The following is a 25,590-nucleotide window of genomic DNA, read 5'->3' as shown; positions in this document are numbered from 1 at the left end:
ACAGTTGAAATTGTTCTCTTGCACGGATGGCGCTCCACAAAGTGCTTTTTATGTGAGAACAGAACTCTCACTAGAAAAATGTTCATTTTTACCCCGTATGGTAAGATTAGCAGTGATGAAAAACAGACACACACTAGCACCTTACAGGAACCTCATTTAGCTTTTTCTGTGACTTTTATGTTTTTGGAATTAAAACTAAAGCTAGATTGATTCAGGTTACATTGTTTTTACTGAGGATTTGTGTCAGGGCAGTCACTATGATTGAATAAGGGGTTGAGGGTTGGTGGTTGAGTGGCTTTAAACAAACCAAGGACCTGTTGTATAATGAATAAGCAGTGGCTCCATTAGTAATAGAGCATTTTAAAGTGACATATCTGAGGTGCAGGAGTCTGACTAACAAAATCAGAGATCATGCATTCACATCTCAGCCCAGTGGTCAAATTAGAATTTAGATCAGCAGTGTTGGGGAAGCTACTTTGCAAATGTAGCTCATCAGTAGTTCATCATGGCAGTTGTTCAAACAAACTACATTTCTACCCCTGGAAAAAGGTAGTTTGTAAAACTACGGTTAGAAGAAGTAGTTTTAGCAACTACTTTTTATTTTCAGCGTTAATTTGAGAATGTACATGTGGTGTATATGAAACAAAATATGGGCACGGCTGGGGTAGGACGTCGCTATCGGGTGGTGCTGGCAGGAGGGTTGTCCATGGTGGTGACAACCACTTGACGTTAGTAATGATAAGACATCTACGAAGCATTCGAGTCCTGCCAGGGTGAGCCAATCAGAGGCAGCGTTAGCTGTCAAGTCATGACATGATCATGTCTTCAAAGCAATTCAGGATGAAAGAAAAAGGGACTGTGTTGCGTCCAATGGTGAAATACAATTTATATTACAAAAAATAAATCTAAAAAAAGACACCTTAATTTTATGTTGCCTAAAATTGTAGTTTGCAAATTGAGTAGTTAAACTACAAAAAATTCCCCAAAAAGTACTTGAACTACTTGACGCAGCACAAAATATGAATGTAGTTTAACTACCAGCAAGTTACAGCAAAATGTAGTTTAACTACATAGTTCAACTACATGTAGTTTAAGTCTCCCCAACACTATAGATCAGATAATATCTTTATGCTTGAAATATAATAATGTAAAAGAAGTCATTGTGCAGTAATATGGTCCCTGTCAGTGTTTTACGATTATATATAATGTTTTTGGGTTCACGTCACTGCTGCATTACGATGCATTCTGCAACTAATTCAAGAGTTTTATGAGTTTATTTAGATTAAGAAAGAGGTTGTTTTTTTTTCTCAGCCCATGACAGAACCATTAATTCTTTAGGTTTTCACAAATATTGAACACATTTATTGATGCATGAATTTTAATGGAAGGTAAAGGGATGAAAACTGTAATGTGTTGTGTGAAAAATAGGAAAGTTATCAGACAAATGTGGTGGCGTAAGAGGTACAGTATGTGCCTCTGAGATGTAATGGAGTAAGTAAACATGTGGATGAAATTCAAATACTTAAGTAAAATGCAAGTGTCTTAATTTGTCCTCAAGTGCAGCATTGAGCAGTGTTCTAAAAGCAAAGCTGTCACATGAAAAAAAATTATGACGTCCACACATGCATTTAATTATAATACTGGCAGTAACATACTTCCAATATTAATATTTTACACTGGTGCTAAATATTTTAGTATTTAAGGATATTTTGCTTGTCATCATTCATTTTGACCAATACGATTATGTCATTTCAATACAATATAAAACAGACGAAAATCCAGTTATTTTGTGAATTATTACAGAGTGCTAACAGACAGAGACACACAGTCTATGATCCTCTACATGCAGGAGCTTAGAACAACATGCCAACAGTGTGTAAGTCACACCATGTGTGACATTTACACACTTTAAAAGTTTTGTTTCAGTCCACAGCATACTTACATACCACAGTGATAAAGATGAGGAATGGCCTAATCCACTTTAATGTGGCCTGTATTGCATGCAGCTTGACCTTATACATTTCAATCCCTATCCACTGACATAATTGCCATACCAGCGAGATTAAATGATTTTTGCAGTAGCTCCAAACCTCTTTAACCCCACTGAGGTTGTTGTCAGGGGGACGGCACACAAACTGAAGGCAACAAACTGCTCCTTGCCAACAGTCCTCATCATTCTCCCAATGTCACACACACAGAACGTATTGTACAAATGGAGCCGCAGCAGGTGATTGATTCTGTGTGTCTGTCCTTGTGTATTTTTTGTCATATATATCACATTCTTAGTAGGATTTCTCAAGGCTTGTTGTGTTCATTCAAAGCAGTGTCTATGTTTATCATTGTGTTGCATTGCTGAGCAAGGAGCTCTGGCTGCCAGGATTTGTCGCATATCTGCGCTGTGACTCAGAGCTTCCTCTCAGCAGTTTGTTTGTGTTTACGAGGTGCAAGTCATGAACTCTCTAATGAAGTATTAACAATCACTTTCTTGTCGAGGTGTTGCTTGTGGTTTTATGGAAAGGAGGAAACATGCATGTTAAAGAACCACATATGGCCCTGGCTGCACACTCAGGCCTTTGGTTGTGGTTCGTCATCCTCAAAAGTCCAATTGACCGTGGATCAGTCCCATAAGGAGTGTTTCACTGAATGCTGCAGAGACAAATTAAGAGAAAAGGAGAAAAGGTTGAGTTAAAAGGCAAAATGAAGTCACCAGATCCACAAGAGAGCAGGAAAGTAGATAATTTCACATCAACCTCCCTAGTCAGAGATGGGCAGTCCTTAAAAGGACATGGGAGTCACAGGATTGGCTGAGACTCCAGACCAACAAAGCACTGGATTGGTCGGTCAAACTATAATGACCTGCGTGGAATGGAGAAACTTTCCAAATAAGGAAGAGAGTTGTCAGAGCTGACCTTCATAACACAGAAAAGGGGGTTGGAAGAGAAAGAGAGAGTGGGGTGAGCAGAGGGATGAAAAGACACACACAGGGATGAGGGGAGCGAGACACCCAGGCCCAGGGGTTGACAGCATGGAAACTAACAGGCCTCAGTGATCCGCATGTAGAAAGCACACTGTGTTTCCCAGGAAAGAACACCCTGGTATGTTAAACACAGAGAAACACACAGATAAATACACATACTCACAATCACATTGTTTCCGGATGAGGTCAATCAACCTCTGATTAGATCCTGACCCTGGTTGTGGTGAAACAAGCGGTGTGTGTGGCTGCACGTGTGGTACAGACAGGATCTCCGTTTAGACATGCTCCCCACATGCAGTTTCCACTTGTAGACGCTAATTACAGGGTGTTAAAACAACTTAATGTATGTACACTCTAATCTCATGAGAGTGTCACCAAAAAGTGACTGTGAGCTCAGAGGAGATTCACTCTGACTCGCTTATCGGTGAGTCACCACGTAGAGAATGACTCATACTTCTAGACGGAGGAAAACCCACTCCTGATGACACTTTGACCTGCCCTCAATATTCAGACACAATTACACACACGATTCTAATAAATACCCACAACATCCCCCTAGACTCCCACCTTCCATCAACCCACTTGACTCATCTGGTGCTCCACAAATAGAAGCATTCCTCCCAAAAATAGAACTGAATAATCCTCTAAAGATTTGATTTCATCCCACAAAATGGAAAAAGATTGAGAAACTGAATATTTTTGAATCTATTTCACTTAAGGAAACCAGATCTGTGTGTTGGAGTTGTCTGTACACTCACACACCAGGCGCTAGAACTTTGTGTCCATTAATCACATTTTTCCAAACCTCCAAGACTGTACATATTACATCCATCTATTATTCTCTGCTCCATGTTTGGCCTGTAAATAATAGTGAGTGTGTGAATGGCAGATAGAGTTTCTGTGTGAAGAGGACACTGAATGTGGATTTTATTTCCACACAAGCTGTTGTTTCAAACTCCACATTAGAACGGACAAATTGTGTTTGCGTCATCTGACACTCAGCAGATTATCCAGATGATTCATTTCTTAAATCTGTCTTCCCAGACAAAAATATAATATACAGCACACATGGTGATGAATCAAGAATGACATTAGCATATATGTTACAACTCTATAGTGAAATATATTATTATCACACACACCAGTTGAATTTTAATCCAACCCAAACCTTGTTTCAGACACACAACAGGAATGAAAACAAAACACACAAACGATAGAACCACAACAATTCATCGTTAAGTTTAGAAGCAGTTCATACGTAAACTAAGGCCTTTACACTCATGGTCTGTATGATACACTGGTCTAAGACTTAGATGCTTTCAGAATAAAAGTAGTGAAACTTTATTAAATCCAGCTCACTAATAAGGAAAAATTCAGTTAAAAAGTGCAGGTTGGCTGTAGTTTTATGACTTAATCAAATAATGGGTATTACCCAAAAGGGAACTTTTTCTCTGAGCTAAAACACTGTCTGTACATTAGAATTCATTGACTATTTACAACCCCTCCAGTGGAAGATTTATCAGTCTATTATATAAATGTACATAAACATATGTGTATACGTAATAACACTTTATCATATATACTGAAAACATTAGACAACTAGTACTTGGTCATTTGTTTTCCAATTCATCATATCACACAGCAGAAGCAGATATTTACCAAAAAATTTAGACCAGTGACATATAAGTTAGATTTACACACACACACACACGCACACACACACACACACACACACACACACACACACACACACACACATATATAATAAAATTCAAATAACAAATTCAATTTAGACAAATATGAAATCCCCACTTGTATCATCATCCATATTTATATATATACTGTGCATGTCTCAATTTGTGAAACAGTTTCCATTTATAACAGGCTTTATATCTTTTGTACATATATCTGCATGCATGTTTTCACTTTATGTCCATATGAAAATTGATTATATATTCCATCAGCATATGGGTTCAATTCTGTTTCCTCAATCACCCTGTCTCTCTAGTCTGAAACCATCTAAAAAATAATATAAATGTGGGCAAAAAGGAAAAGGATGAGGAAATAGATATGGGTGTCTCTCCTAATCTGTCTTTCTTATAGACTTTTTCTTCTCTATGACTCTTAAAGCTGTTGTTATTTTTGGCTCCTGACTCCCAAAGGGAAGTTCCTCGGTCAGCAGCAGCCCACGACGCAGTGCACGTCTGAGCTTTTATTCTGAAAAGAAAAAACAACAAAAAGAAAGACAGTCTAACATAGAGTGGGCGCTTTTATTGTGAAGAGGAGGAGCTCCCAGACAGACTGAGACTGACTCACACTGAGAGAGAGAGAGAGAGAGAGAGAGAAAGAGAGAGAGAGCAATAAGCGACTGTGTCTGTCACCGTCTGGCTGCTCGGCGCTCTATATATGCTCCTCACACCTGGCAGACGTAGTTCACTCTCCTGTAGGGAAATATCAGGACAACCACCTAACAAGACCGCAGCACTGAAGGTAAAACTTTACACTTACTACTTTGTTGCACTTCACTTTAAGTATGCAGTTATGAGAGAATGACAGTAATGGATAAAACACAAAACTAAAGAAAAGCTCTGTAGTCAAGGTATTATTAGGAAACACTGTCACAACGTTATTTGGTCAAATTATATAAGGCAGTGCAAGAGTAAGATAAGGTGATTTTTTTCTTGGTTTACCATTTCGGTTTGTTAATATTTTATCATATGCTTTCATAGTGGGTGTGTGGTTTTCTGTGAGACACCCATTCATTTGCTGGAGGCTCTAGTAAGGTAGTGAGTTCAAGAAAAAGCTGGAGACGAAGCAACATCCCTGACAATGTAAAAAACAAAACAAAACAAAACAAAAAAAAACAAAGAAAGTTTTCCTTCTGGTGTTGTCTCTGTGATGTGGAGCGTCTGTATTTATATGGTGAGGCTTGTTTGTTTGCAGAGCTCCTCGGTGGAGTCAGATGGATTAGTGGACACAATAGCGTCTGTTAGGTGAGAAAGCTCAGGCTATAAGTCTGAACATCGATTCCTTCTGAGCCACTCTTTCCCCTCTCTGGCTCTTCCTCCCCTCCTCTCCTGCTGCTAATCCCATTTGATGGCGATGTCTTTCCCACTCCAATCCAGAGAAGAATGTCTTCAGCATTCCTGCTTTAGAGAAAGAGAAAAAAAAACCTCCCTGTCTCACTGGACAGAGAGACCGAGAGAGGCGGAGGAGTGGGGAGAAGTGATGGATGGAGGTATATAGAGAAAAGCGGGGCTCACTGATTGTGGAGAGCCCTCTTCACCTACACTTGGATATGAAATAGGAGCTTGTATAGAGAGAGCCAGAGGGGAGTTAAAGTAAAAGAAAGAGTATAAAAAAAAAAAGAAAAAGTGGAGCAGGGCAGGGAGAAAGTGGGTGATCGGAGCAGCCGTGAACTGTTGGTGTGGCTTGAATAAGGAAAACGCTCTGTGCTGTGCTTAAAAGAGAGGGGGGGAAAGGAAAACAGTCTGGTTCTGTTTTATGTGGTGTGTGTGTGTGTGTGCAATTAGAGCCAAAGAGAAGAAGGAAAGGAAGGGGGGAGATGGATGGAGGGGGGTGGGGAGTGGGGGTGCAGAGCGAGGAGAGGGGTTTGAAAATATGTTAAGGACAAAGACTGAGAGTGAACATGTCAGGGAAGAAATAAAGAAGAGAGAGGAAAAGTCGTGTGTGTAGCAGCAGCAGCTCAGACAGACTGTGAGATTATATTGAAATGTTATCGGAAACTTGGAGCTGCTTCTTCGCTCCCCACTGGTGAAAGTGGAGGGAGGGAGAAGATGAAGAGGAGGAGGAAGGAGTCAGGAAAGTGTTGTGTGTAAATGACAGAGACCAAACACTTGACATCTCAACATGAATACACTTTAAAATCCTAATTACTTTTACTATGGCTCATTTTCTCTCTGTTGTGTGAAAGTTGCATTAGATTTACTTTCATGAAGTCTTTCAGTTTGGTTTTAATTTGTTTTATGAGTGTAGGAGCACTTATAAAAACTAGAAAAGGCAGGAAAAAAAAGTTAATCAAACCATTCAATTCTAGTACAATATGTTGATTTTAGCTGCAGCTTTCAGTTTATTTCATGTTGCAGTGTTAATTTGAATGATTTTGAAATACTTTTTAACCCTATTTTGTCATCACTTCACTGTGAAACATTAAATCCTGAATCATTTTGTGTGACCAGACTTATTCCCAGTAATTACATGTTGAAATCTTACACACAAAAATAGAGAAATTTTGTCACTTGTCGCAATCATTCACCGTCACACATTTCCAGTTAAAATCTATTTGTCAGGTCATAATTTCTGCAACTCGTCCATCTGTTCCAACAGAGCGTGTGTTACTCATAGTCTGTCAGTCTGAGAGCTACGCGACTCACTGTGTTACATTCATGGTGTGTCGTTGCTCCAGGGCATCTGACAAAGTTCAGATTGACGCAGTGTAGTGATGATGCAACGCTATTAGGTGAATGCATGTGAAGAAGACGTGAACAGGGGTGTGTAGAGAAAACAAAACAATATCTGCTTCATTATTTTGATGAAATAGGTGTGTAAATCCAAGTAGTAGCACCAGTGTTGTCTCGATTTTTTCTTCCATTAGTGTCAGATGCATAGTGGTCTCTATTATAGGTTGTGTTTGTAGAATAGGTGTGATTCTGGACTTCAGTTTGACTTACTTGGATACACAGTAAATGATTTACAAAAGCGAAGGTCGTGCTGTTACTAAGCCACAGGTGTTTTCTGAAACAAATACAGTGAGGTGTAATGTAAACACACAACGGGCCTGTAGGCTGAAAGTAGCCAGAGCCTCGGCTGCCTTCACCTTTTTTTGCGTCTAAACACCTTTTAAAGAGAACAAGCAACGGCCTATTCCCCATCATGTTGTTGTTTACAGAAGGAAACCCCTCATTACCGCTGTTGTACACTCAACAACTTCCTGTTCTCTCCCTCGCACGCTTCCTGTCATCAGCAGGCCCGAGTCTAATAACGCGGCTGCGTACTTTTCAACCAGCTGCAAAGCTACTGAGATGAGCGTTGGATAAACCTGCAGTAGGAGAGTGGATGACATTCTCACACACCCAGCTGTTATTGATCAGGAAGCACAAACAAGTGGCACCGAGTAAACATCGCCATTTAACATGTTGACGTCTTCATTGATTAGAACAAGATGCTGCTGTTAAATACCCTCTAAGTCTGGCATGTCCCTGTGTTCAGATACATCATGTGGCAATAAAACACACTTTCTGTAAAGTTACTGTCAAGCTGTTCCTGGGTTTATTGAGCTTTTGCATTTAAGAGACTCCAGACTTGATTCACTTTGCCATTTCTGACCTTATTTCTTTTTTTTCACTCCACTAAAGAATTTACAGACAGGATCTAGACAAAAGGAAAGTATTTTTGAGGATGAAAATGGAAAGACAAAACACTTAACTACTTTGGCTATTTATACTCCCCCCAAAAAAAGAGGTAATGAAAGAGAGGGCGCTGTAAGAGTAATGCTGTGTTACAGTTGGAATGACAGACAGAGGAGCTGGAGCATTTTCTCTCACCGAAGCGCAGTGCTTTGTGAGCCAGTTGGCCCAGACCAGAACAGCAAAACACAGAGCTGTTGGCATGGCGACAGAGGAACACTTCCCTTTTCTAACTCCGCCACAGAGACAAAGAAAGAGAGAGTGATGGAGCCTCTCAGAACTCCATGATCATGCATACAGTGTACCCAACAGAAGAAACAACACACAGGTCACATTTTAAGAGGCGTCGTGCTGTTTTAGAGTAAAGTGTAGGTAAAAAAGTAGACAGCTTAGAGTTAAAAGCAGGATGAACTGTGTGAACAGTGGCCTTGGTGTACACACTGTGGTCTGATCCTTGTCCTCTGCTTGATATAAATCCCTAAGTGGACAATAAAGCTATTCATGCTGCAACTGAGATAAAATGGCCTTTACACTAGCAATTATAAAGCACCACTAAATAGTCCCATCCAATCTGACAAAGTTATGATACTATTAAGTCTAGTGGTGTTCAGGTTGGTAAATGTCGTGCCACTGTGTTTTAAAGTGAACACAGTACAGGATTCTGGTACATGTCACAAGAAACAAAAAATTCTCCATCATCTGCACATAAATGCTCTGGTTTAAGCTGTAGTTACCGTCTATAGAAAGCAAAAAGCACCTTTTAAGGCAAACAGTGATGTCAGTCACAACTGGACAACATCCATCCTGAGATTAAAAGCAGAAAAAACTAATCTCTTTGAATAATACAACCAACTCCTAAAATACAATGCGCTACATAAGTGGGTGTTAAACATAGGAAAATGTTGTCAGGGTCTTCGAGGTCTTCCGTGCTGAGGCAGTAAAGCGGCGTGTCAAACGGAGGAGGGATGAGGCTGTGAGGAAATTAAGTGTGTTTCCTCTCTGCTGGAGCAGACGGGCAGGGTGCTTCTGCCTGCCGCTCTAAGAACACAGCCAAAAAAGGAATCAAACGGGCTGCAGAGCTCGGCGAGCCTCAGGAGCTGCCAAACTATTCCTGTAAAAGCACTCTTTTGGTAGAGGCCTGACCAGGAGACGTTCAGGGAATGTAAAGAAAAATGTACACAAAGAGGAGAACACACTGAGTGGACTGCAGTTTAGTGAATTGTGTAAGAAGAGCACCAGACTGACAAGGAAGAATGATTGCAATGGACTTGTATATTACATTTATTTGGGCATGTCTCCTCTTGAGTGAGAATACAGCCCAAATAACTGCTTAGGACAGACTAATCTGTCATGTTGCTGTTGGCTGGTGTCATGGATTTGTTACACTATGCTACAACTGTCAGGTTTGCCAATTATTCAGCGGTGTTGTTTGCGATGTGTATGGGGGGCAAGGCTGCAGGGAGGGGTTTTTTTCCTCTGCATTCTTACAGATGAAAAATAGTCCAAATGCTCCACTGATTATTCGACATCTGGAAAAGATTTGGACATGTGAACTGGGTCCTGGTGGACTCCTGACAACGTGCACCGCTGGGATGTACAGTATATTCAGAACAGGCGTCCTATGAAGAACTCACACACACACATAACAGTGCACTCTGAAGGGTTATAACTTTAACCTTTTCCCAAAGACCCATGTCCCACTGTCGGTCTTCGAGGACAACTTCTTAGAGTTCACTTCTGTCTTGTGGTTTTCAGAGTTAGTCCACTTTAAAGCCCTCCTGATGAATGTAAAGTTCAGTGAGAAAAGAGTAACTCTGGGTTTCAAACTGATGACATTACAACATTTCTAGCCTCCCTCTGTCCCACAATGACGTTGCAGCTCAGTGAATCAACCGAGCTGGGGGAGCAATTGGGTGGCCACACCTCTGGGAAAAAACATCATCACGACCCGTGCATGGCAACATCACATTAGTGTTTTTCTTTCATCACAATGCCTTTGACACGGCAGGAACACAGACACAAAAATATCTGAGCCCATTTCAGCACCAGACTAGTTCAAAGTCCGTCAGGGTAAACTGTGGCGCAACAGGAACTCTAATACCACTGTTACACTTATCTCCTGAATCCTTTACCATGTCTGATGGATTGTCAACAGGCTGGCTTTTTAACAAGTCTTTGTTAACGGCTAGAGGCTGATAACCTATCAGTCCGCGCTGCTGGTACAGGGATTTCCTTCCCAGAAAAAATACTATCACACACACAAATTGTGTGCATACCACTGCTGCTAAGCCTGAAGCTATGTCACCTACAGAGCAGAGGAAAAACAGTCCACTTCCATTCACACTCGTACTGAAGGTCATGTGCTGATGTCATCCTTAAAACGCTTATGTTGTAAAAATCAGTTTTTAGACCAGTGGTTTCTGCTGGACAGTGGTGGAAGAAGTGTTCAAATCCACTGAACTTACACTGCGAAAATAGTCAGAGTAGTTTGGGATTCATATTACTGCTACTTCTATTGTAGATGAACCTATTTTGAATGTTGTTGGGTGGTTTGATCTACGGCACTGTATCATATTCCAAAAGATCATCACATTTGTAGCTTTGCTGTCCAGACAGATATGTATGTGACTAAAGAGTCACTTTTCCTGAGTTTAGAAAAACAAGCCCACAAAGTTTACTCCAAACATTCAAAATCACCACATTTTGAGGAGACGCAGTTAAACACTGGACACGAACAGGGTGAAAAATCTGAAAACTAACTGAAGTTGTCAGACAAATGGAGTGGAGCAAAAAGTACAGTATCTGCTTCTGAGATGTAGTGAAGTGGAACTAGAAAGCAGCATAAAACGGAAACACTCAGAAGTACAAGTACCTGAAATATGCTGTTAAGTTGAGTAATTGAGTAAAAGTACTCAATTCCATTCCATCGGAGCTCACTGACTGCTTCCTTCTAGCTCTTTGATTGACATTTAAACTCTCCATCGATTATGCTAACATCTGGCATCCAACATTTCTGCCAGTTCTGTTCTGACTACAGTTGAATAGAGACCAGGCTATGGAGTCACGCACAAAGTGAAAACAGCTGCAGGATTTTGTAACAGTTTTACAAATCTGTTACTTTACTGCAGACCCCCTAAAGAATAAAAACATTCTTTATCAAAACATAAGATGACTTTAGTTTCTGATGACTGTGACTGATGACTACCCCTCCTCTCGTCTCTGCAGGAACGCCTCCCAGCTGAAGCAGCTGCACGACCAGGTTCTTCTAGAGCAGCAGGAAGCAGCCAACTGGCACCAACAGCAGCAGGAGGAGCAAAGCCAGGAAGTCCCGCCTCCACCACAGCAACCTCCTCAAGAAGTTCCTCCACCTGCTCCTCCATCCCCACCTCTCCCCCCTCCTCCCTCCTTCCAGGAGCTGGAGAGCAGTACAGCCATGCAGGCCAGCACCTTCAACTACGCCCGGCCCAAGCAGTTTATCGCTGCTCAGAGCCCAGGGGGGGCGGGCTTCATTACCCAGAATTCTGGATCTTCAGGGTCCAGTCTGTCTTCACCCTTGTCTCCTCCCACTTCACACAAGCCCTTCAGCAGGGTCACCATGCCTCCTTTCACCAAGGCCAGCAGCTTGGAGTCCCCCAGTTCTCCTTCTTTTCCTCCTCCACCTCCGCCATTCCTCAGCTCCAGTAACCTGTCCTCTCCATCAGGCCCCGCCCAGGACTTCCCTCCTCCTCCACCTCCTCCGCCTCCACCTGTCTCCATGTCTCCAGCCCATTCAGATATGTCCTCGCCATTCTCCTCTGTTCCCCCGTCTCCGGCTTCCAGCTTCTTGTCTTCGGTGTTGCCCTCCACACCCTCCACGCCTTCCACACCCAGCAGTCCTATAGTCAACGCCCTGGGTCTTCCTAAAGGCAACGGGACTGTGTAAGTACCCCTCCCACAAATACACCCCAAAGCAGGGATCCAAAGTGTGAACTTGATCCAGATCTAAGCAAAATGTATCCAGGGGCCAGAATTTTTTTATGCAAACATTACATGGGGCTGGTTTTGAAATAAAAATGACATTTTTGTACAAACATTTCTTCCAAAAATGACTACACTACAATACTTTTTGCTGTACAAGTTATGAAATGGAAGATTCCTATTTGCGGCCCAGATGTGGTGCACGGGCCGCCAGTTGATGATCATTGCTCCAGAACTTTGGTTACAGAGTCTGTCAGGTTATGTAAAGTTTTTTATACACAACTCCAAGCCAGAACAGCACGTCTCAGGCAAGTAGAGATGACATGTTTACATTTTCATATTGCATGTTTACAGGAAATCGCTAAGTAAAGGGCCTTCTAAAACATACACACACACACACACAGACACAAAAGTCCTGTCAAGGTGCATGAGCCTCAACTCACATACTGCAAGAAAATATTCGCATGGACCTCAAAGAGAAAAATGTGTTATAATCAAATCAGATTTCAGTATCAGTATGAAGCTGTTGGGTGTTTTCCCTGACAGACTCTTTCAGATTTAGAGTTGTGTTTCCAAAAGTGCAGTTGGACTCCAGTTCCATGTTAACCTGCCGATAAAAATCAGCAGTGGAAGAAGTACTGAGGTTCTTTTCTTAAGTTAAAGTGCCAAAACAGCAGAGTGCTAATCCTTCTTACATGAGACCAAATTGAAGAACAGCTATTTATTTGGTTCCTATGAGTGATATATTATTGTACACAACACCATTAGATTTCCATTAGTGAAGCATTAGAGTTGTCGCAGCTTGTTACTGTTGAAGTTAATCTGAAAAAAACTTTACATCCAGTTTTAATTACATGGACACTAGATAATTAATGGGAAAGGAAGGAAGAAAAAACACAGTTCCAATACACAAATCTGTTTTAGATTTTAGGCTTTTTCTCTAATCTTTGATTTTGGTCGGATTTTAGATCTGAACATTAAATAAAGTGAAAAAAACACTATTTAGCAGAGCCATAAACAATTGAGAGATCTAAAATGTTTTCAAAGTTGTCAGAGGTAAAACTACTAAAAAAACAAGACAACACAATATTTCCTCTGAAATGTACTGGAAGTAGCATGGAGAGTCAAATACCTCAATACTGTCCTTACATGCAGTACTTAAGTACATAGTTACTTTTTTACCACTGCTGAAAATCTTGTGTGGATAATTGTATTCTTATGACGGCCCTACAGTAAGACATTAGCTTTTTTTCTCCCCTAAGGACATTCCACCTTCATCTCTTTGCCAGTAATTTTTCATCAGCCCCTCACTCACTCTGCTACTCCCCCTCTCACGCTGGCATTCCTGCAGGAATTGCAGGAGATAAGAAGACATGCTGTGGAATGCTACAGCTGGACATGCCCAGATAAGGGTTGATATGAAATGTCCAGAGAGAGGAAAGAGGAGATGCAGCACGTGTGTGTCTGTGTGTGTGTGTGTTGTTAATGTTGACAAATGTCCCCTTTCAGCAAAGCGTTCCCCAAAAAGTCCTCGGTCACCAGGACGCCACGCATGGCCTCTGACTCGGACATCCAGGGATCCAAAGATGCTGTGATCCAGGACTTGGAGAGGAAACTGCGCTTTAAAGAGGAACGGGTTAGCAATGGTCAACAGGTGTGTTTGTGTGTGTTTTAGCATCATTTAATCATGTGTGTTTGCAGTAATTAGAGAATGAGTGTGTCCAGTAATCATTAACACAGATTAACAAGACAGATAAATATTTACAGAAGAGCACTGTTAAGTGTATTTAACCCATAAAGACCCAAACATCCACCATCAGCCAAAACCATCTACTGATCTACACTGTTTAATACCTGTTGATCCTCTAATTCTATCACTACATGGAAATAATTGATGTAAAATGCAGTTTGTCATCATTTCATGGTCATCATATATGACCCATTTGGACGTTCAGAGGCTCTGTAGTGAACATGGAAACACTGTCATCTTCTACAACATTGATTCACCACTAAAACCCATGGAGTTAATCAATGACAGTGGATGGAGACATTTGTTTTTACATTCAGTTATTGTTATCTTTACTGAAAAAGTCACTTTTTCGTCAGTTTTCTCTGTTTCTGATATAATAACCCTCAACTTTAATCTGAGCTTTTATGAACATCTGCATGATTAGTGAATTAAATGTAGAAAAATGCTTGATTTTTACAGAAAAAAATGCAAATTACAGAGGACAATATTATAATAAATGGTGATAAATCACATCAGAAAGGTTAGATATAAAGAAGAATTCATTTGGGAAATGACATAAAAGTAGCACTGGGTCTTTATGGGTTAAAACACGCTCAAAGGAAGACAAAATGTTTGGTTCAGACATCTGTAATCAACATCAGGCGCAGATACAGTAGCTAAGTGATGTGTGTGTATAATGTGTGTGTTTGCCACTCACACACTAACCTGCGCTGACCCCATTAATCCCTGCTTCCAGAGGTTAACCTATGAGGAGAAGATGGCTCGCAGACTGCTGGGTGCTGACAACGCTGCCACAGTCTTAAACACACAGGAAACAGAGGAGGAGCCAGTCACACAGGTACAGTGGCTCTTAACTAAGATCCACACACCTCACACCTGGAAGGGGATATCTCACACACACACACACACACACACACACACACACACACACACACACACACATACACACACACTTGAAAGAACACAGGCTTTGTCTTCGCAAGCATTTTACACACATACAAACCACAGTGTTGCATGAATATGACACAAGCACCTTCTCTCCTGTCTATTGTTTTGACCACTGTCACTTCACTGGCGTCATACCTATCTTATGAACACTGGCTTTCCTTTATATACTCTCAAATCAGAACACACCCCCACCTGAGTCTTGTAAACACTGCTAAAGCGGAGTATATAAACACTGTACAGTCCTCCAGAACCCTCCATAAAAAGCTCTGTTTATGCAGACTTGCAGAAGCCAGTGTTGCTGCAAACATGCTTAGGAGTAACACTGTTTGAAGGATTGTGTAGTCATTTGTCAGACTGTGAAAGACCCAAAGGATTTCTACAAGTGGGAGAGAATAGCTCCTCCACACAGACTCATCACTACCTTTGCCCTTATATTAAGGTCCTCATACAGTATTGGCTTTGAACTTGCATGAACTAGCTTGTTTCTTCTTTATCAGTCATTATAAAGCACATGTTAAAAGCCTTCATATTCTACAAGGCCATTAGACCTGAAACAGGCAGAAATCGGACGACAAAAGAAAACCCCACAAACTGAAAACACATCCCCCTTTGTTCTCCGTCAACCAGACAAGAACAATCACTGTAGAGTTGTACAACAGCCAAAATGAACACCCTATGATTGATAATGGTCTGTAATCAGGGACAACATTTTCTAAATCCTGAAAACTAGGTCAAATAAGGTCCAGAAGTCTAGTATCCTCTCAAACAGCTTGAATAACAATATGCTGAAAAGCTATTATTATATTTTTGCCTTGTTTATGCCACAAAGAACTGTCTACCCCAACTTAAATAACAGTTTTCCCTCAGTTTCTGCTTACAGGTAGTTAATAAGAAGGCTGTTGTACATGGATTATTAAAGATTATGGATTATTATTGTTTTTGGTGTATTCTTTCTTTCTTTCTTTCTTTCTTTCTTTCTTTCTTAAGCGACGTCTGGTTAATAATGAGATAATAGCCTAGAAGCTGTAGAATGTAATGATTCAGAATAACAGTTTAATAAGTGCTTTGTAATGACTAATAAAGAGCTACTATGCTACTAATACAATCAAATGAATATGTGTACATTAATAATAAAAAAGTGCCATTACTGTTTTCTAATTTCAACAGTTTACTACATTAAATACAACGATCAGTGTTTATATATAAAATGAAAGTAAACAGAGGCTAAACAGGTTCCAGATTTAAAATGGTATATTCCGTTAACAGAAACTTGATTATTTTCAATAAGTCAAGTCACAGTTTTCAAGTCCAAACCACGCCATCCCATGTGATTCTGCCCGTTGGCATGTGGAGCAGTCCGATCGGTCGAACACTAAAGCATCGCATGTTATGAGTAGAACTGAACATGTGGCTGGTGATGCATCAGTGCCAGATGGTGGGCATGTTGTGTTTTCTTTGCCTTTTGATGTTTTAATGTGATGTCATGCATGTTTTTCCAAATTTAATTTAAATTTAATTTGGAATATGTTCACATACACACAACCATGTATCGCCCACTTTGTCATGCACAGTGACAGCAAAAACACAGGCAAAAACTTATTTTTTCTCCCAACAGGAACACAAGTCATCTGAATGTTTCCCTCAAAAGGTTAATGAAGCCTTTGTCTCTTCCTATCACCCATTGTGTTTTTCATTCACCCTGTGTCAAATCTTTCACCTCCTGCGTGTAACTGTGCACACAAAGTCACCCTAAACTATTTGTTGTGTTCATGGACCAGACCAAGATCAGAACTGGGAATTAACTCATAGGGAAGCGAATGGCAAAAAACAAATAATAATAATAATGCAGAATTGGCTCGTGGTCACTTTGGTTCTATGTGGTTTCTCCATTATATTGAAAAACCGGTCTAAACACAACAGAAAAAGGCAGTGTTTTTGTTGTGTTTTGGCTCAGCTTCTGCACATTTTACTGTTTGTTGCCTTTCATTTTGGATCCAAATGCTGCAGCATGTCCAAACTTGATATGTCACCACTTTTACTCTTTATATCTTCTATTTCCTTCTTCGGGAGTCGCAGTCACACAAAGCATGCAGCATTGTTATTCTGCATTTGATATTAAAATGCTATTTAAAAAGCATTTTTACTCTCGTTTGAGCTATTGGTAGTAGGAGTAATGTAATCTGGTTTAAATATGCAGGAGCATGCTGCAGCAGCTGCGTCTGTGCTGTTTTACGATAATACCTCAGTAGATCAGGACTTGTGTGATTTGCTGTCATTATGAGCAGCGTGGTGAGTTCAGGGGCATACATGCTGGTGGTGCAGCTGTGCCCGAGGCCTGTCATTATCTGTGTGATGTGTCATCAGACCACGTTGCTCTCCAGATGTTCCCTCTCCCTCGCCTCAGCACAGCTAAAGTGATGAGAGATTGATGGAGGAGGTGGGAAGGAGTGGCTCATCTGGGAAGGGAGAATTAGGAAATTGGGAGAAAGTTAGTAGTTTTGGTGAGAATAAAGAGGTGTTAATGTGTTAAGGTCTGATTTAGGACAACTATACGGCCTTTAATAGTTTTCCTGACACTCGCACGCTCTTCGCCTGTGCTCTGTGATCACACAAACCACCCACGCTATGATCTCATCCACTGTCAGTCTGTCTGACTTCGCTCTCTTGTTTATTTAGGAATATAAAGTGTCCAGCTTTGAGCAGCGCCTGATAAGTGAGATTGAGTTTCGTTTGGAGCGTTCTCCTGTGGAGGAATCAGACGATGATGTGCAGCATGATGAGGACTCTGCCGGCCGGGGGGTGGTGCCGTCCTTCGACCAAAAGCTCAAACACTATAAAGTCTTTGAGGGGATGCCAGTCACCTTCTCCTGCAAAGTCAACGGAGACCCCAAACCAAAGGTGAGAAATACTACATGTCAGTAATAAACATAATAACATGCTGATGCTGTAATTAATTTGGGGCTCCACATGAACCCACTGTTTTCAGCCTTTTCTTCTGTTCCGTCTTCTTTCTTCTTCTGCCACTTGAACACATGGGAGTCCCTCTAATTGGAACAATCTCCTCATTCTGTTCATCAAGTTTAATGTCTGTGCCTCGAGCACTTTGGCACCACCAGTTGGTTGAAGGTGTAGAAGTATTCATGCACCTAACTGGTTTTTAATGGAAGGATCAAGCCAAAGTTCAGCACCAAAAATTTGGGTTGATGATCCTCAAACCAAACCTTACAAAAATGATCACTATGAAAGTGTTTGTGGAAATTGGCAGCAAAGTTAAACAGGAAGTGAAGTCATGTAACAGCAATGCAATGATGTATCAAAACAAAACTTGGAACGCGGACGTAGGATCCTGTTTGAGGAGGAGCGTTTTAGTTTTATTTTGCCAAATAACTGTTGCAACAAAAAAGAAAAATCTGTAGCCCACTGAAAAAGACCTGATAGATGTGACTGTCATATCAGACTATCAAAAGTTTTACACATTATAGGCTATAATTTTCTGAGATGATAGGTGAAGCCTCCAGACAGACTTCAGAGATTGTCCAAAAACACCCCTTCACCATTATCAGTTCAAGTCTCCATGGTAACTCTACCATGTTTAACTGCTTGTTTTATTATTAGATTTAAGTATTAAGGCCTTTTAAGACATGGATAATGGCTTGGCTCTCTTGCTTGGGAGTTGCTGATTTGTGATGTTGGTGATGGAGGGTGTAGATACTATACTATACGGTATGCTCTGTGTGGAGATAAGGGGGGGCCTGGGCTGCCTGCCTGTCTGCATTAATGATACGGTGATGACAGTCCACAGGATGAACCCGTTTGCACCCGGTCTGCAAAATTATGGCACTTACTTGTGGTCATTGCTTCATAGGTCTACTGGTTTAAAGATGGCAAGCAGATTTCCAAGAGGAGCGAGCACTACAGGATCAGCCGTGATCCTGATGGGACCTGCTCTCTGCACACCGCTGCAGCCTCCCTGGATGACGACGGCAACTACACCATCATGGCAGGAAACCCAGAGGTGAGCAAGCTCTGGAAAAAAAAAGATTAAAATAAAACGTATTAAGGAAAACACATGCATTCTCAAAATGCATTCTCAGTTTGGCTGCCCAGGAGATGTCAGCGCTCATTAGCAGGAGAATGATGAGTTCAGAGATAATGGTCTTTTGCCTGAAGAGGAAGAGGGCGTTGAATGAGACAGGAAATAACTAAAGCCCTCATGAGGGTCAAAAGTTCATGCGCTACAGGCTTTCTAACAGCCTTTACAGCTCTAACACTCACATTTTATTTCCTCCTCCCTGTCGGACTGCTGCTTGTGCTGCGGTGGAGTGTCAACACCTCATAAGCTCCCTCTCTCGTCTTTTTCACAGGGCAGAGTGAGCTGCACCGGGAGGATGATGGTCCAGGCTGTGAACCAGCGAGGCCGAAGCCAACGCTCTGCACCTGGACACATGCGCAGGTGAGGCTTCGACGACCGACGCGATGGCGGAAGCTCTTAATCACGATCCCAACCTTCTGGATGGCACATCTGCTCAACATCTGCACCACTTCTGTACTCACTTCCTCTCCCACACAGATTTAAAAGTGCATAATAAAATATTCCAAGAAGCACAGAGAGGCTTTCAGCTGCTATTTACCCAAATGTTTGCTGTGGGCTGAATCACACTTTGTCCATTCAGTAAACAAAAAGCTCAGTGTTAATTGAGAGGGAACACCTGTTTGCTCTGTTTTCTGTTGCTCTAATGACCTTGTATAGACAGTGTACATTCATCCAAGTCCAAATATTAAGAAATGCACTGAGGATGGCAGACGCCCATCACAGAACACAAAAAAACACCTGTAATCTGTTATCTACATCAACACTCCCAAGGGCTCAAAGATGTTCTGAGAGGAGATAACAATCAGTGTGTCCCAGTCTCTTTATTTTCCTCTTTGGCTGACATGCAGGCATTATAGTGAGGTCATTGTTATTACAGGGCAGAGTCACAGGAACACCTATGGGTCCTGACCTGCAAGTTTAAGGTCTAATAGAGACTCTCATAGACCGAGAAAGAGTCTATGGATGGATGCCAGATCAGGAAATAAGACCACAAAAAAGGCCTCAGAAAGTTTATATTATGTCTGTGAAAGTGGTGGTAAAAAGGGTAATGAACTATAAAAAAAATCAGTTTTTCATTCTATTCCTGAAATGTTAACAAATGTCATTAAAAACAAATTGTAAGTTTGTATGTTTCCTTTAAAAGCATTGGAATTCATGCTCTGCAAGGGGTTCTTCATGTGAACCAATGAAAGTTTTATTGGCTTAGTGCAGCAGAAATCCATTTTAAATCTGGAACTAATCTGTTTTCAACTTAACAGTTTAAGTGATTTTTTTTTTTGTTCAATATGTTTTATAGTAAAATTCCGCTGTTTATGAGACAGAGGTTAATTCAAAGTTGCAAAATGCTTCTAAGAAAGAAAAAAAACTAACTCTCACTCTCTCATCTTTTTCTTATTCAGGCCCAGATCCAGGTCCAGAGACAGCGGGGATGAGAACGATAACATCCAAGAGCGTCACTTCCGCCCTCATTTCCTGCAGGCGCCCGGCGACCTCATAGTTCAGGAGGGTCGACTGTGCCGGATGGACTGCAAGGTAAATACACGCCTCATGCCGAGAGCACAAGTACCTGGACCAACACGGATGTTCACGCATTGATAAAAAAAATGGAAGGAAGGCAAACATGTTGATCTGAAATTTCCATATTAAACATCTGTTATGCATTGATTAGATTGATTTCCTGACTTCACATGAGTATTGACATAAAAACTGTAAATGATGCATTTACTTGTTCAAAGAATCCCATTTCATGCTCATTTCATGCTTATTTCCACGCAGCTTCCATTGGTAAGAGGATTCGCTTCAGTGTAACTGGTCGGATTTCAACAAAAAATGTTGGGTTTGGGACATTCTGAGCCTGTTTTAAACTTAAGAGAGAAGACAAATTACACACTGTGTTTTTGGTTTGTAAATCTCTGAACTTTTATGCGAAAAAGACGGTTTTACATGCGACCGCAGTTTGAAGGCCCTCATTGGGGACAAATTGTGTCAGAATCTGCCTCATTTACAGACACGTACGGTTAAGTTTAGTGCCACTAAAAACCACAGACTCTTCCTCGTCTGATTCCAGTTAGTTAGTCTTTGATAACAGAAAGAAAGGAGTGATATGGGTTAAAATAACTGAGACATGGCTGGAAAGGAAAATGCCTGAACCAAAGAGAATATGTTAATCATAGTAATAGAGAAAGCCATTTCAGATCCGCCCTTTAATTCAGCGTCTCTTACTTTCAGGGAGGCTCCGTGTCAGTGCTGCCAAAGAAACATTTCCCTTTCCGTGCATTCCAGTTTCTTTAGGCAATAAAAAAACTACATAGAAGAGATATTTCATCACTTCCTTGTGTTTTGAATGGCTCACACAGCAGACAGGGACAATACAGAGGTGTCACTTTTCAAGGATTAAGTGGGATCAGGTTTTCTGCAATTATTCCTCCCCTACGCCTTTGTTGCCACATTTGCTCATTTTCTGTCTTGATCCACTCCGTCTTCACCTCAACCCCCCCTCCCCTTACATCTGCAGAAACTCTTTGAAAACAGTCATGTAACAAAATAAAACAGACCCACAATTAACTTACTATAAAAAGACTGTCTTTTTGGGCTCGTCAGAAATAAACCCAGTCTCCATTCCTTATGAGCCACTAATGTCAAGGGTATTTATAGCAAATATTTATTTCCAGATCATTCGTGGCTTTCTAAACTTTCCATGCTAAAAATGTCCCAAGCACTGAAAGAGTATTGGTCTCATTCCAAAATGATCGGAGCTGACATTCCTTTGTGTTATCTCTGAGTGTGTTCACTCAGTTGTTGGTCATTTGCACATGATAACGTACATATCCACAGTGACATGTTTTCGAGGTGCATTTCTGAGCAGGGAAGCGTGTGGATAACCAGGCTCCTCAAGACAAACACAGCACAGACTGATTAACCAAACAGGACTGTTTTCATACTCCCAGTAAACACACACTGCTCCCACAAAACACATGCAGATAATATTCTGATTTTTGCCAACAAAAACAAGCACAGACACAAAGCAGTTTTCAAAGCATTCAGTGGTTTTTGACAGTGGTTTTCTGCCTCCTGTAGGTGAGTGGTTTACCCACTCCAGACCTCATTTGGCAGCTGAACGGACAGACCATCCGCCCTGACTCCGCCCACAAGATGCTGGTGAGGGAAAATGGTGTCCACTCATTGGTCATCGAGCCTGTGACGAGCCGCGACGCCGGCATCTACACCTGCATCGCCAGCAACCGGGCCGGACAGAACTCCTTTAACCTGGAACTCATCGTTGCAGGTAAACAGAGACAGAGCATCTCTGGATAAAGTCTCTCTGGTACCCATAATGCAACATGCTAATATGAACTCCATCCACAGCCAAAGAGATGCACAAGGCTCCATCATTTGTGGAGAAGCTGCAGAACACAAGCGTGGCCGAGGGGCATCCTGTACGCCTGGAGTGTCGCGTCACAGGCGTTCCATACCCACAGATCTTCTGGAAAAGAGAGAATGAGTCGTTCACTCACAACACAGACAGAATCAGGTACAAAAATATTCAAAACCAGCCCAACAAAGGCTCTCTGGTGTTCACTTCAGCCTACAGGTTTTGCCTTTTCATGAAATTTTAATCATGACATTCCTTACATTTTTGTCAATGTTCTTGTTCTTCCCAGCATGCACCAGGACAACTGTGGCTATCTTTGTATGATCATCCAGCCTGCTATGAAAGAAGACGCCGGCTGGTACACGGTGTCAGCCAAGAACGACGCCGGTATCATATCCAGCACTGCACGCCTCGACGTCCACAGTAAGTTCAGAGTCTTACACTTGATGTCACATGAATTAGATCCTAGGATATACAACCTGTTAGACGGGTGTTAACATTATTATGTGTTTGAAGTAAGAGCTAGTATAACCTCACTGACAGCAGTATAAACATTTTTAATTGTTAGATCAAGACATTTCATCTATAAAGTGTTTATGTGGTCAGTGGCAGATCTGGTGGTCTTTGTATGTTGGAATGGGAGGACGGTTTATGGGAATCCTCACATATGTGAAAATGAATTCAACAAAAGTACAAAAGCACAAAAATACTTTAAAACCTATAACTGTTACATCCTACCCCTGTATCAACACACCACCCAAGTGTTGTTAAAGCACAGCAGGAACAAGACCAATGTTCAAGCAAAACTGTGCATTTCTTAAAAAGTAAAAGTATTAGTAGCAAAATGAAAATAATTCCATTTCAAGAAAAGGTTACCCCCTGTGACCCTAGTGAGGATAAAGCAGGTTCAGAAGATGAATGAATGAATGAGTGAATGAAGAAAAGGTTCTGCTCTGTAAAAAATAACAAAAATTGTACTTTTTAAGTCTCTTTTGGTCAGTTTATTGTTTGTTTCAATCATTTGAGAAGCTTGTGGATGTAATGGTTGTGCATTTTCACAAGTGCAATGTTAAGAACACAAATGTTAGGACAGTGTGTGTGTGTGTGTGTGTGTGTGCGTGAGATCAGCCTCTGATTGTATTTATCAGTCTTATAATATAATACAAAACAAGTCCATGATGACATTGACTACACTCACATAGTTTTCTTGACACCTAATTATGTTAAGAGCCTTATAAAGGCTTTATTACCCATTAACGAACTAATACTTATTGTCTGTGACTGGCTGAATGAAGCTTCTCTTGTGTTTCTTCACTTCCTTTGCACATATTTAACCCTGCTCTGTTTTCCCTTCAGCTCAATGGCAGCAGCCCAACCTCCCTAAGCCCAAGAAGGTGCGTCCGTCCACCAGCCGCTACGCCGCACTGACGGAGAGAGGCCTGGACGTGAAGGCCGCCTTCTTCCCCGACTCCAGCCCGCTGCAGCCCGGCGGCCTGATAGAAAGTGATGACCTGTAGAGACGGCAGGGAAGCGTGAGGATCACCACCGCAAATAAAAAATAAATAATAAATAAAGCCTGAAAACTGCCCCCCACTCCCAGCACTCCCCTAGATACTTTGATGACGACGGGGAGGGGCCGAATATAACTTTGTCCACCTGTGGGACTCTGTCATTGAACTGCAGAACTAAAAGGGCAAAGTGAGCTGGTGCAGCTGTGGCTCTCATATGTTTTCTAGTATGACACCATCCATGATATAACAGATTTCATTAAGTGGTTTCCCAAAGCTTCATGTTATTAACTGGACCTGGAAAATGATAATAAGACTGGTCATAAATATGCTCATATGGGGACCCTGTTTAACAAAGGGTCGCCTCTTTAAGTGCCTCTCATGTCTGTAAACATTAAAACAGGTCTCAATTTGACGTATTACTCCGACTATGCATGTTCAAGTGGTGCCATTTGCAATACACAGACTAATCTATAAGTAACCCTCCACTGACTATTTGTAGAGGCGCCAATGGCTGAAGAAGAACTGAAGGATTCAAAGCATCGTAGCTTTGACGAAGGAGAGAACCCAGACTTTTATTTTGGGATTTGTGTAGCACAGTGTATCTGATTGTAGTTACAGTAACATACAGTCTCCATGTTATCAGGTCATACAGTAGTGTAGTGTTGCAGATATTGGACAAGGCCGGGCCTTACAAACAGTATGTTTAGTGTTTTTTCTAATTTAGACACAGAGGGGGTTTGCGAAAGAGATCTTACACATATAGATGAGATGTGTCAGTTTGTTGAACTGGTAGGAAAGACAGATTTAAGAAACACATGAGAAAGTGAAGGTGGTCGTCATCAAAACGGGAAAAAGCAGGTTTCTTGATGGACATGAACATTTGATAGAGGGATGTAAGTGAAAGAAAAAGAATGAGAGCAGCGGAGAAGGCGAAAGCTGTGCAAGTGACATGAAAAACTCTGGTGATGGTGGGACATTTTGGTGACTTTTTTTTCCTTTTTAGTGGTGTGAATTGAAATGACACTCAAAAAAGGGTGCTGTGAAAGGTTTCAGTGTATTCGTCACATCACCCGTTTTATTTTTGTATGAAAAAAAAAAGACAATTTACTTTCCCGTTAGCCTTAACATAAGTTATAGCAGCAACCTGTTCACTGATAAAACAATCCTTTCTGTATCCTGTCATTTTATAAATATATGTACTGCCTTAAATCACTTTTAAGCTTAATGCAAACACAACTTCTTTGCATGTTATTTTATTTGGACACTTGTACAGTGCCAAACAACTTTTCCCACAGTATTCCGGGGCAGCATTACCCTTGTACTGGGGTGAAAAGTGAAAAGCAAAGGTATATTTATATCTACTATTTTTGTCACCTCTGTAATACTATACAAAGTGGACATCTTTCTCTCTGTGTCTGTTCAAAGCTTGCATCAGCTGACAGTTACTGTGTTTGCACATTTCTATGCCAATCGATGCCTGTATATGGATTGTTCTCCTGATATTATTTTAGGTTATGAAAGTTAATAAAAGGCAAACTCTTCAGAGACAGCGTGA

At 41.2% G+C, this 25,590-nt stretch overlaps 1 protein-coding gene across 4 annotated transcripts in view; it reads left to right on the top strand.

Annotated features, from left to right (window-relative positions):
- The window catches only part of palld (palladin, cytoskeletal associated protein), a 67,721-nt gene extending 42,139 nt beyond the window's left edge, over window positions 1-25,582 (top strand). For 3 of the 4 annotated variants that reach the window (XM_030131503.1, XM_030131502.1, XM_030131505.1), the window contains 12 exons: window positions 11,629-12,321; window positions 13,870-14,014; window positions 14,847-14,948; window positions 16,674-16,706; window positions 17,735-17,956; window positions 18,924-19,073; window positions 19,423-19,511; window positions 20,552-20,684; window positions 22,230-22,437; window positions 22,518-22,683; window positions 22,814-22,947; window positions 23,881-25,582. In XM_030131503.1, the coding sequence (XP_029987363.1) occupies window positions 11,629-12,321; window positions 13,870-14,014; window positions 14,847-14,948; window positions 16,674-16,706; window positions 17,735-17,956; window positions 18,924-19,073; window positions 19,423-19,511; window positions 20,552-20,684; window positions 22,230-22,437; window positions 22,518-22,683; window positions 22,814-22,947; window positions 23,881-24,041 (2,236 nt within the window). In that variant the 3' untranslated portion in view covers window positions 24,042-25,582. The remainder of the gene's footprint in view (window positions 1-11,628; window positions 12,322-13,869; window positions 14,015-14,846; window positions 14,949-16,673; window positions 16,707-17,734; window positions 17,957-18,923; window positions 19,074-19,422; window positions 19,512-20,551; window positions 20,685-22,229; window positions 22,438-22,517; window positions 22,684-22,813; window positions 22,948-23,880) is intronic. The other variant, XM_030131504.1, reaches the window with a different exon arrangement.
- Window positions 25,583-25,590: the final 8 nt, after the last annotated feature.

This window comes from Sphaeramia orbicularis, chromosome 4 (assembly GCF_902148855.1).
Source record: "Sphaeramia orbicularis chromosome 4, fSphaOr1.1, whole genome shotgun sequence".
NCBI lineage: Eukaryota > Metazoa > Chordata > Actinopteri > Kurtiformes > Apogonidae > Sphaeramia > Sphaeramia orbicularis.
The sequence above is the reverse complement of the archived record's forward strand: the minus strand, read 5'-3'. Positions and strand labels throughout refer to the sequence as shown.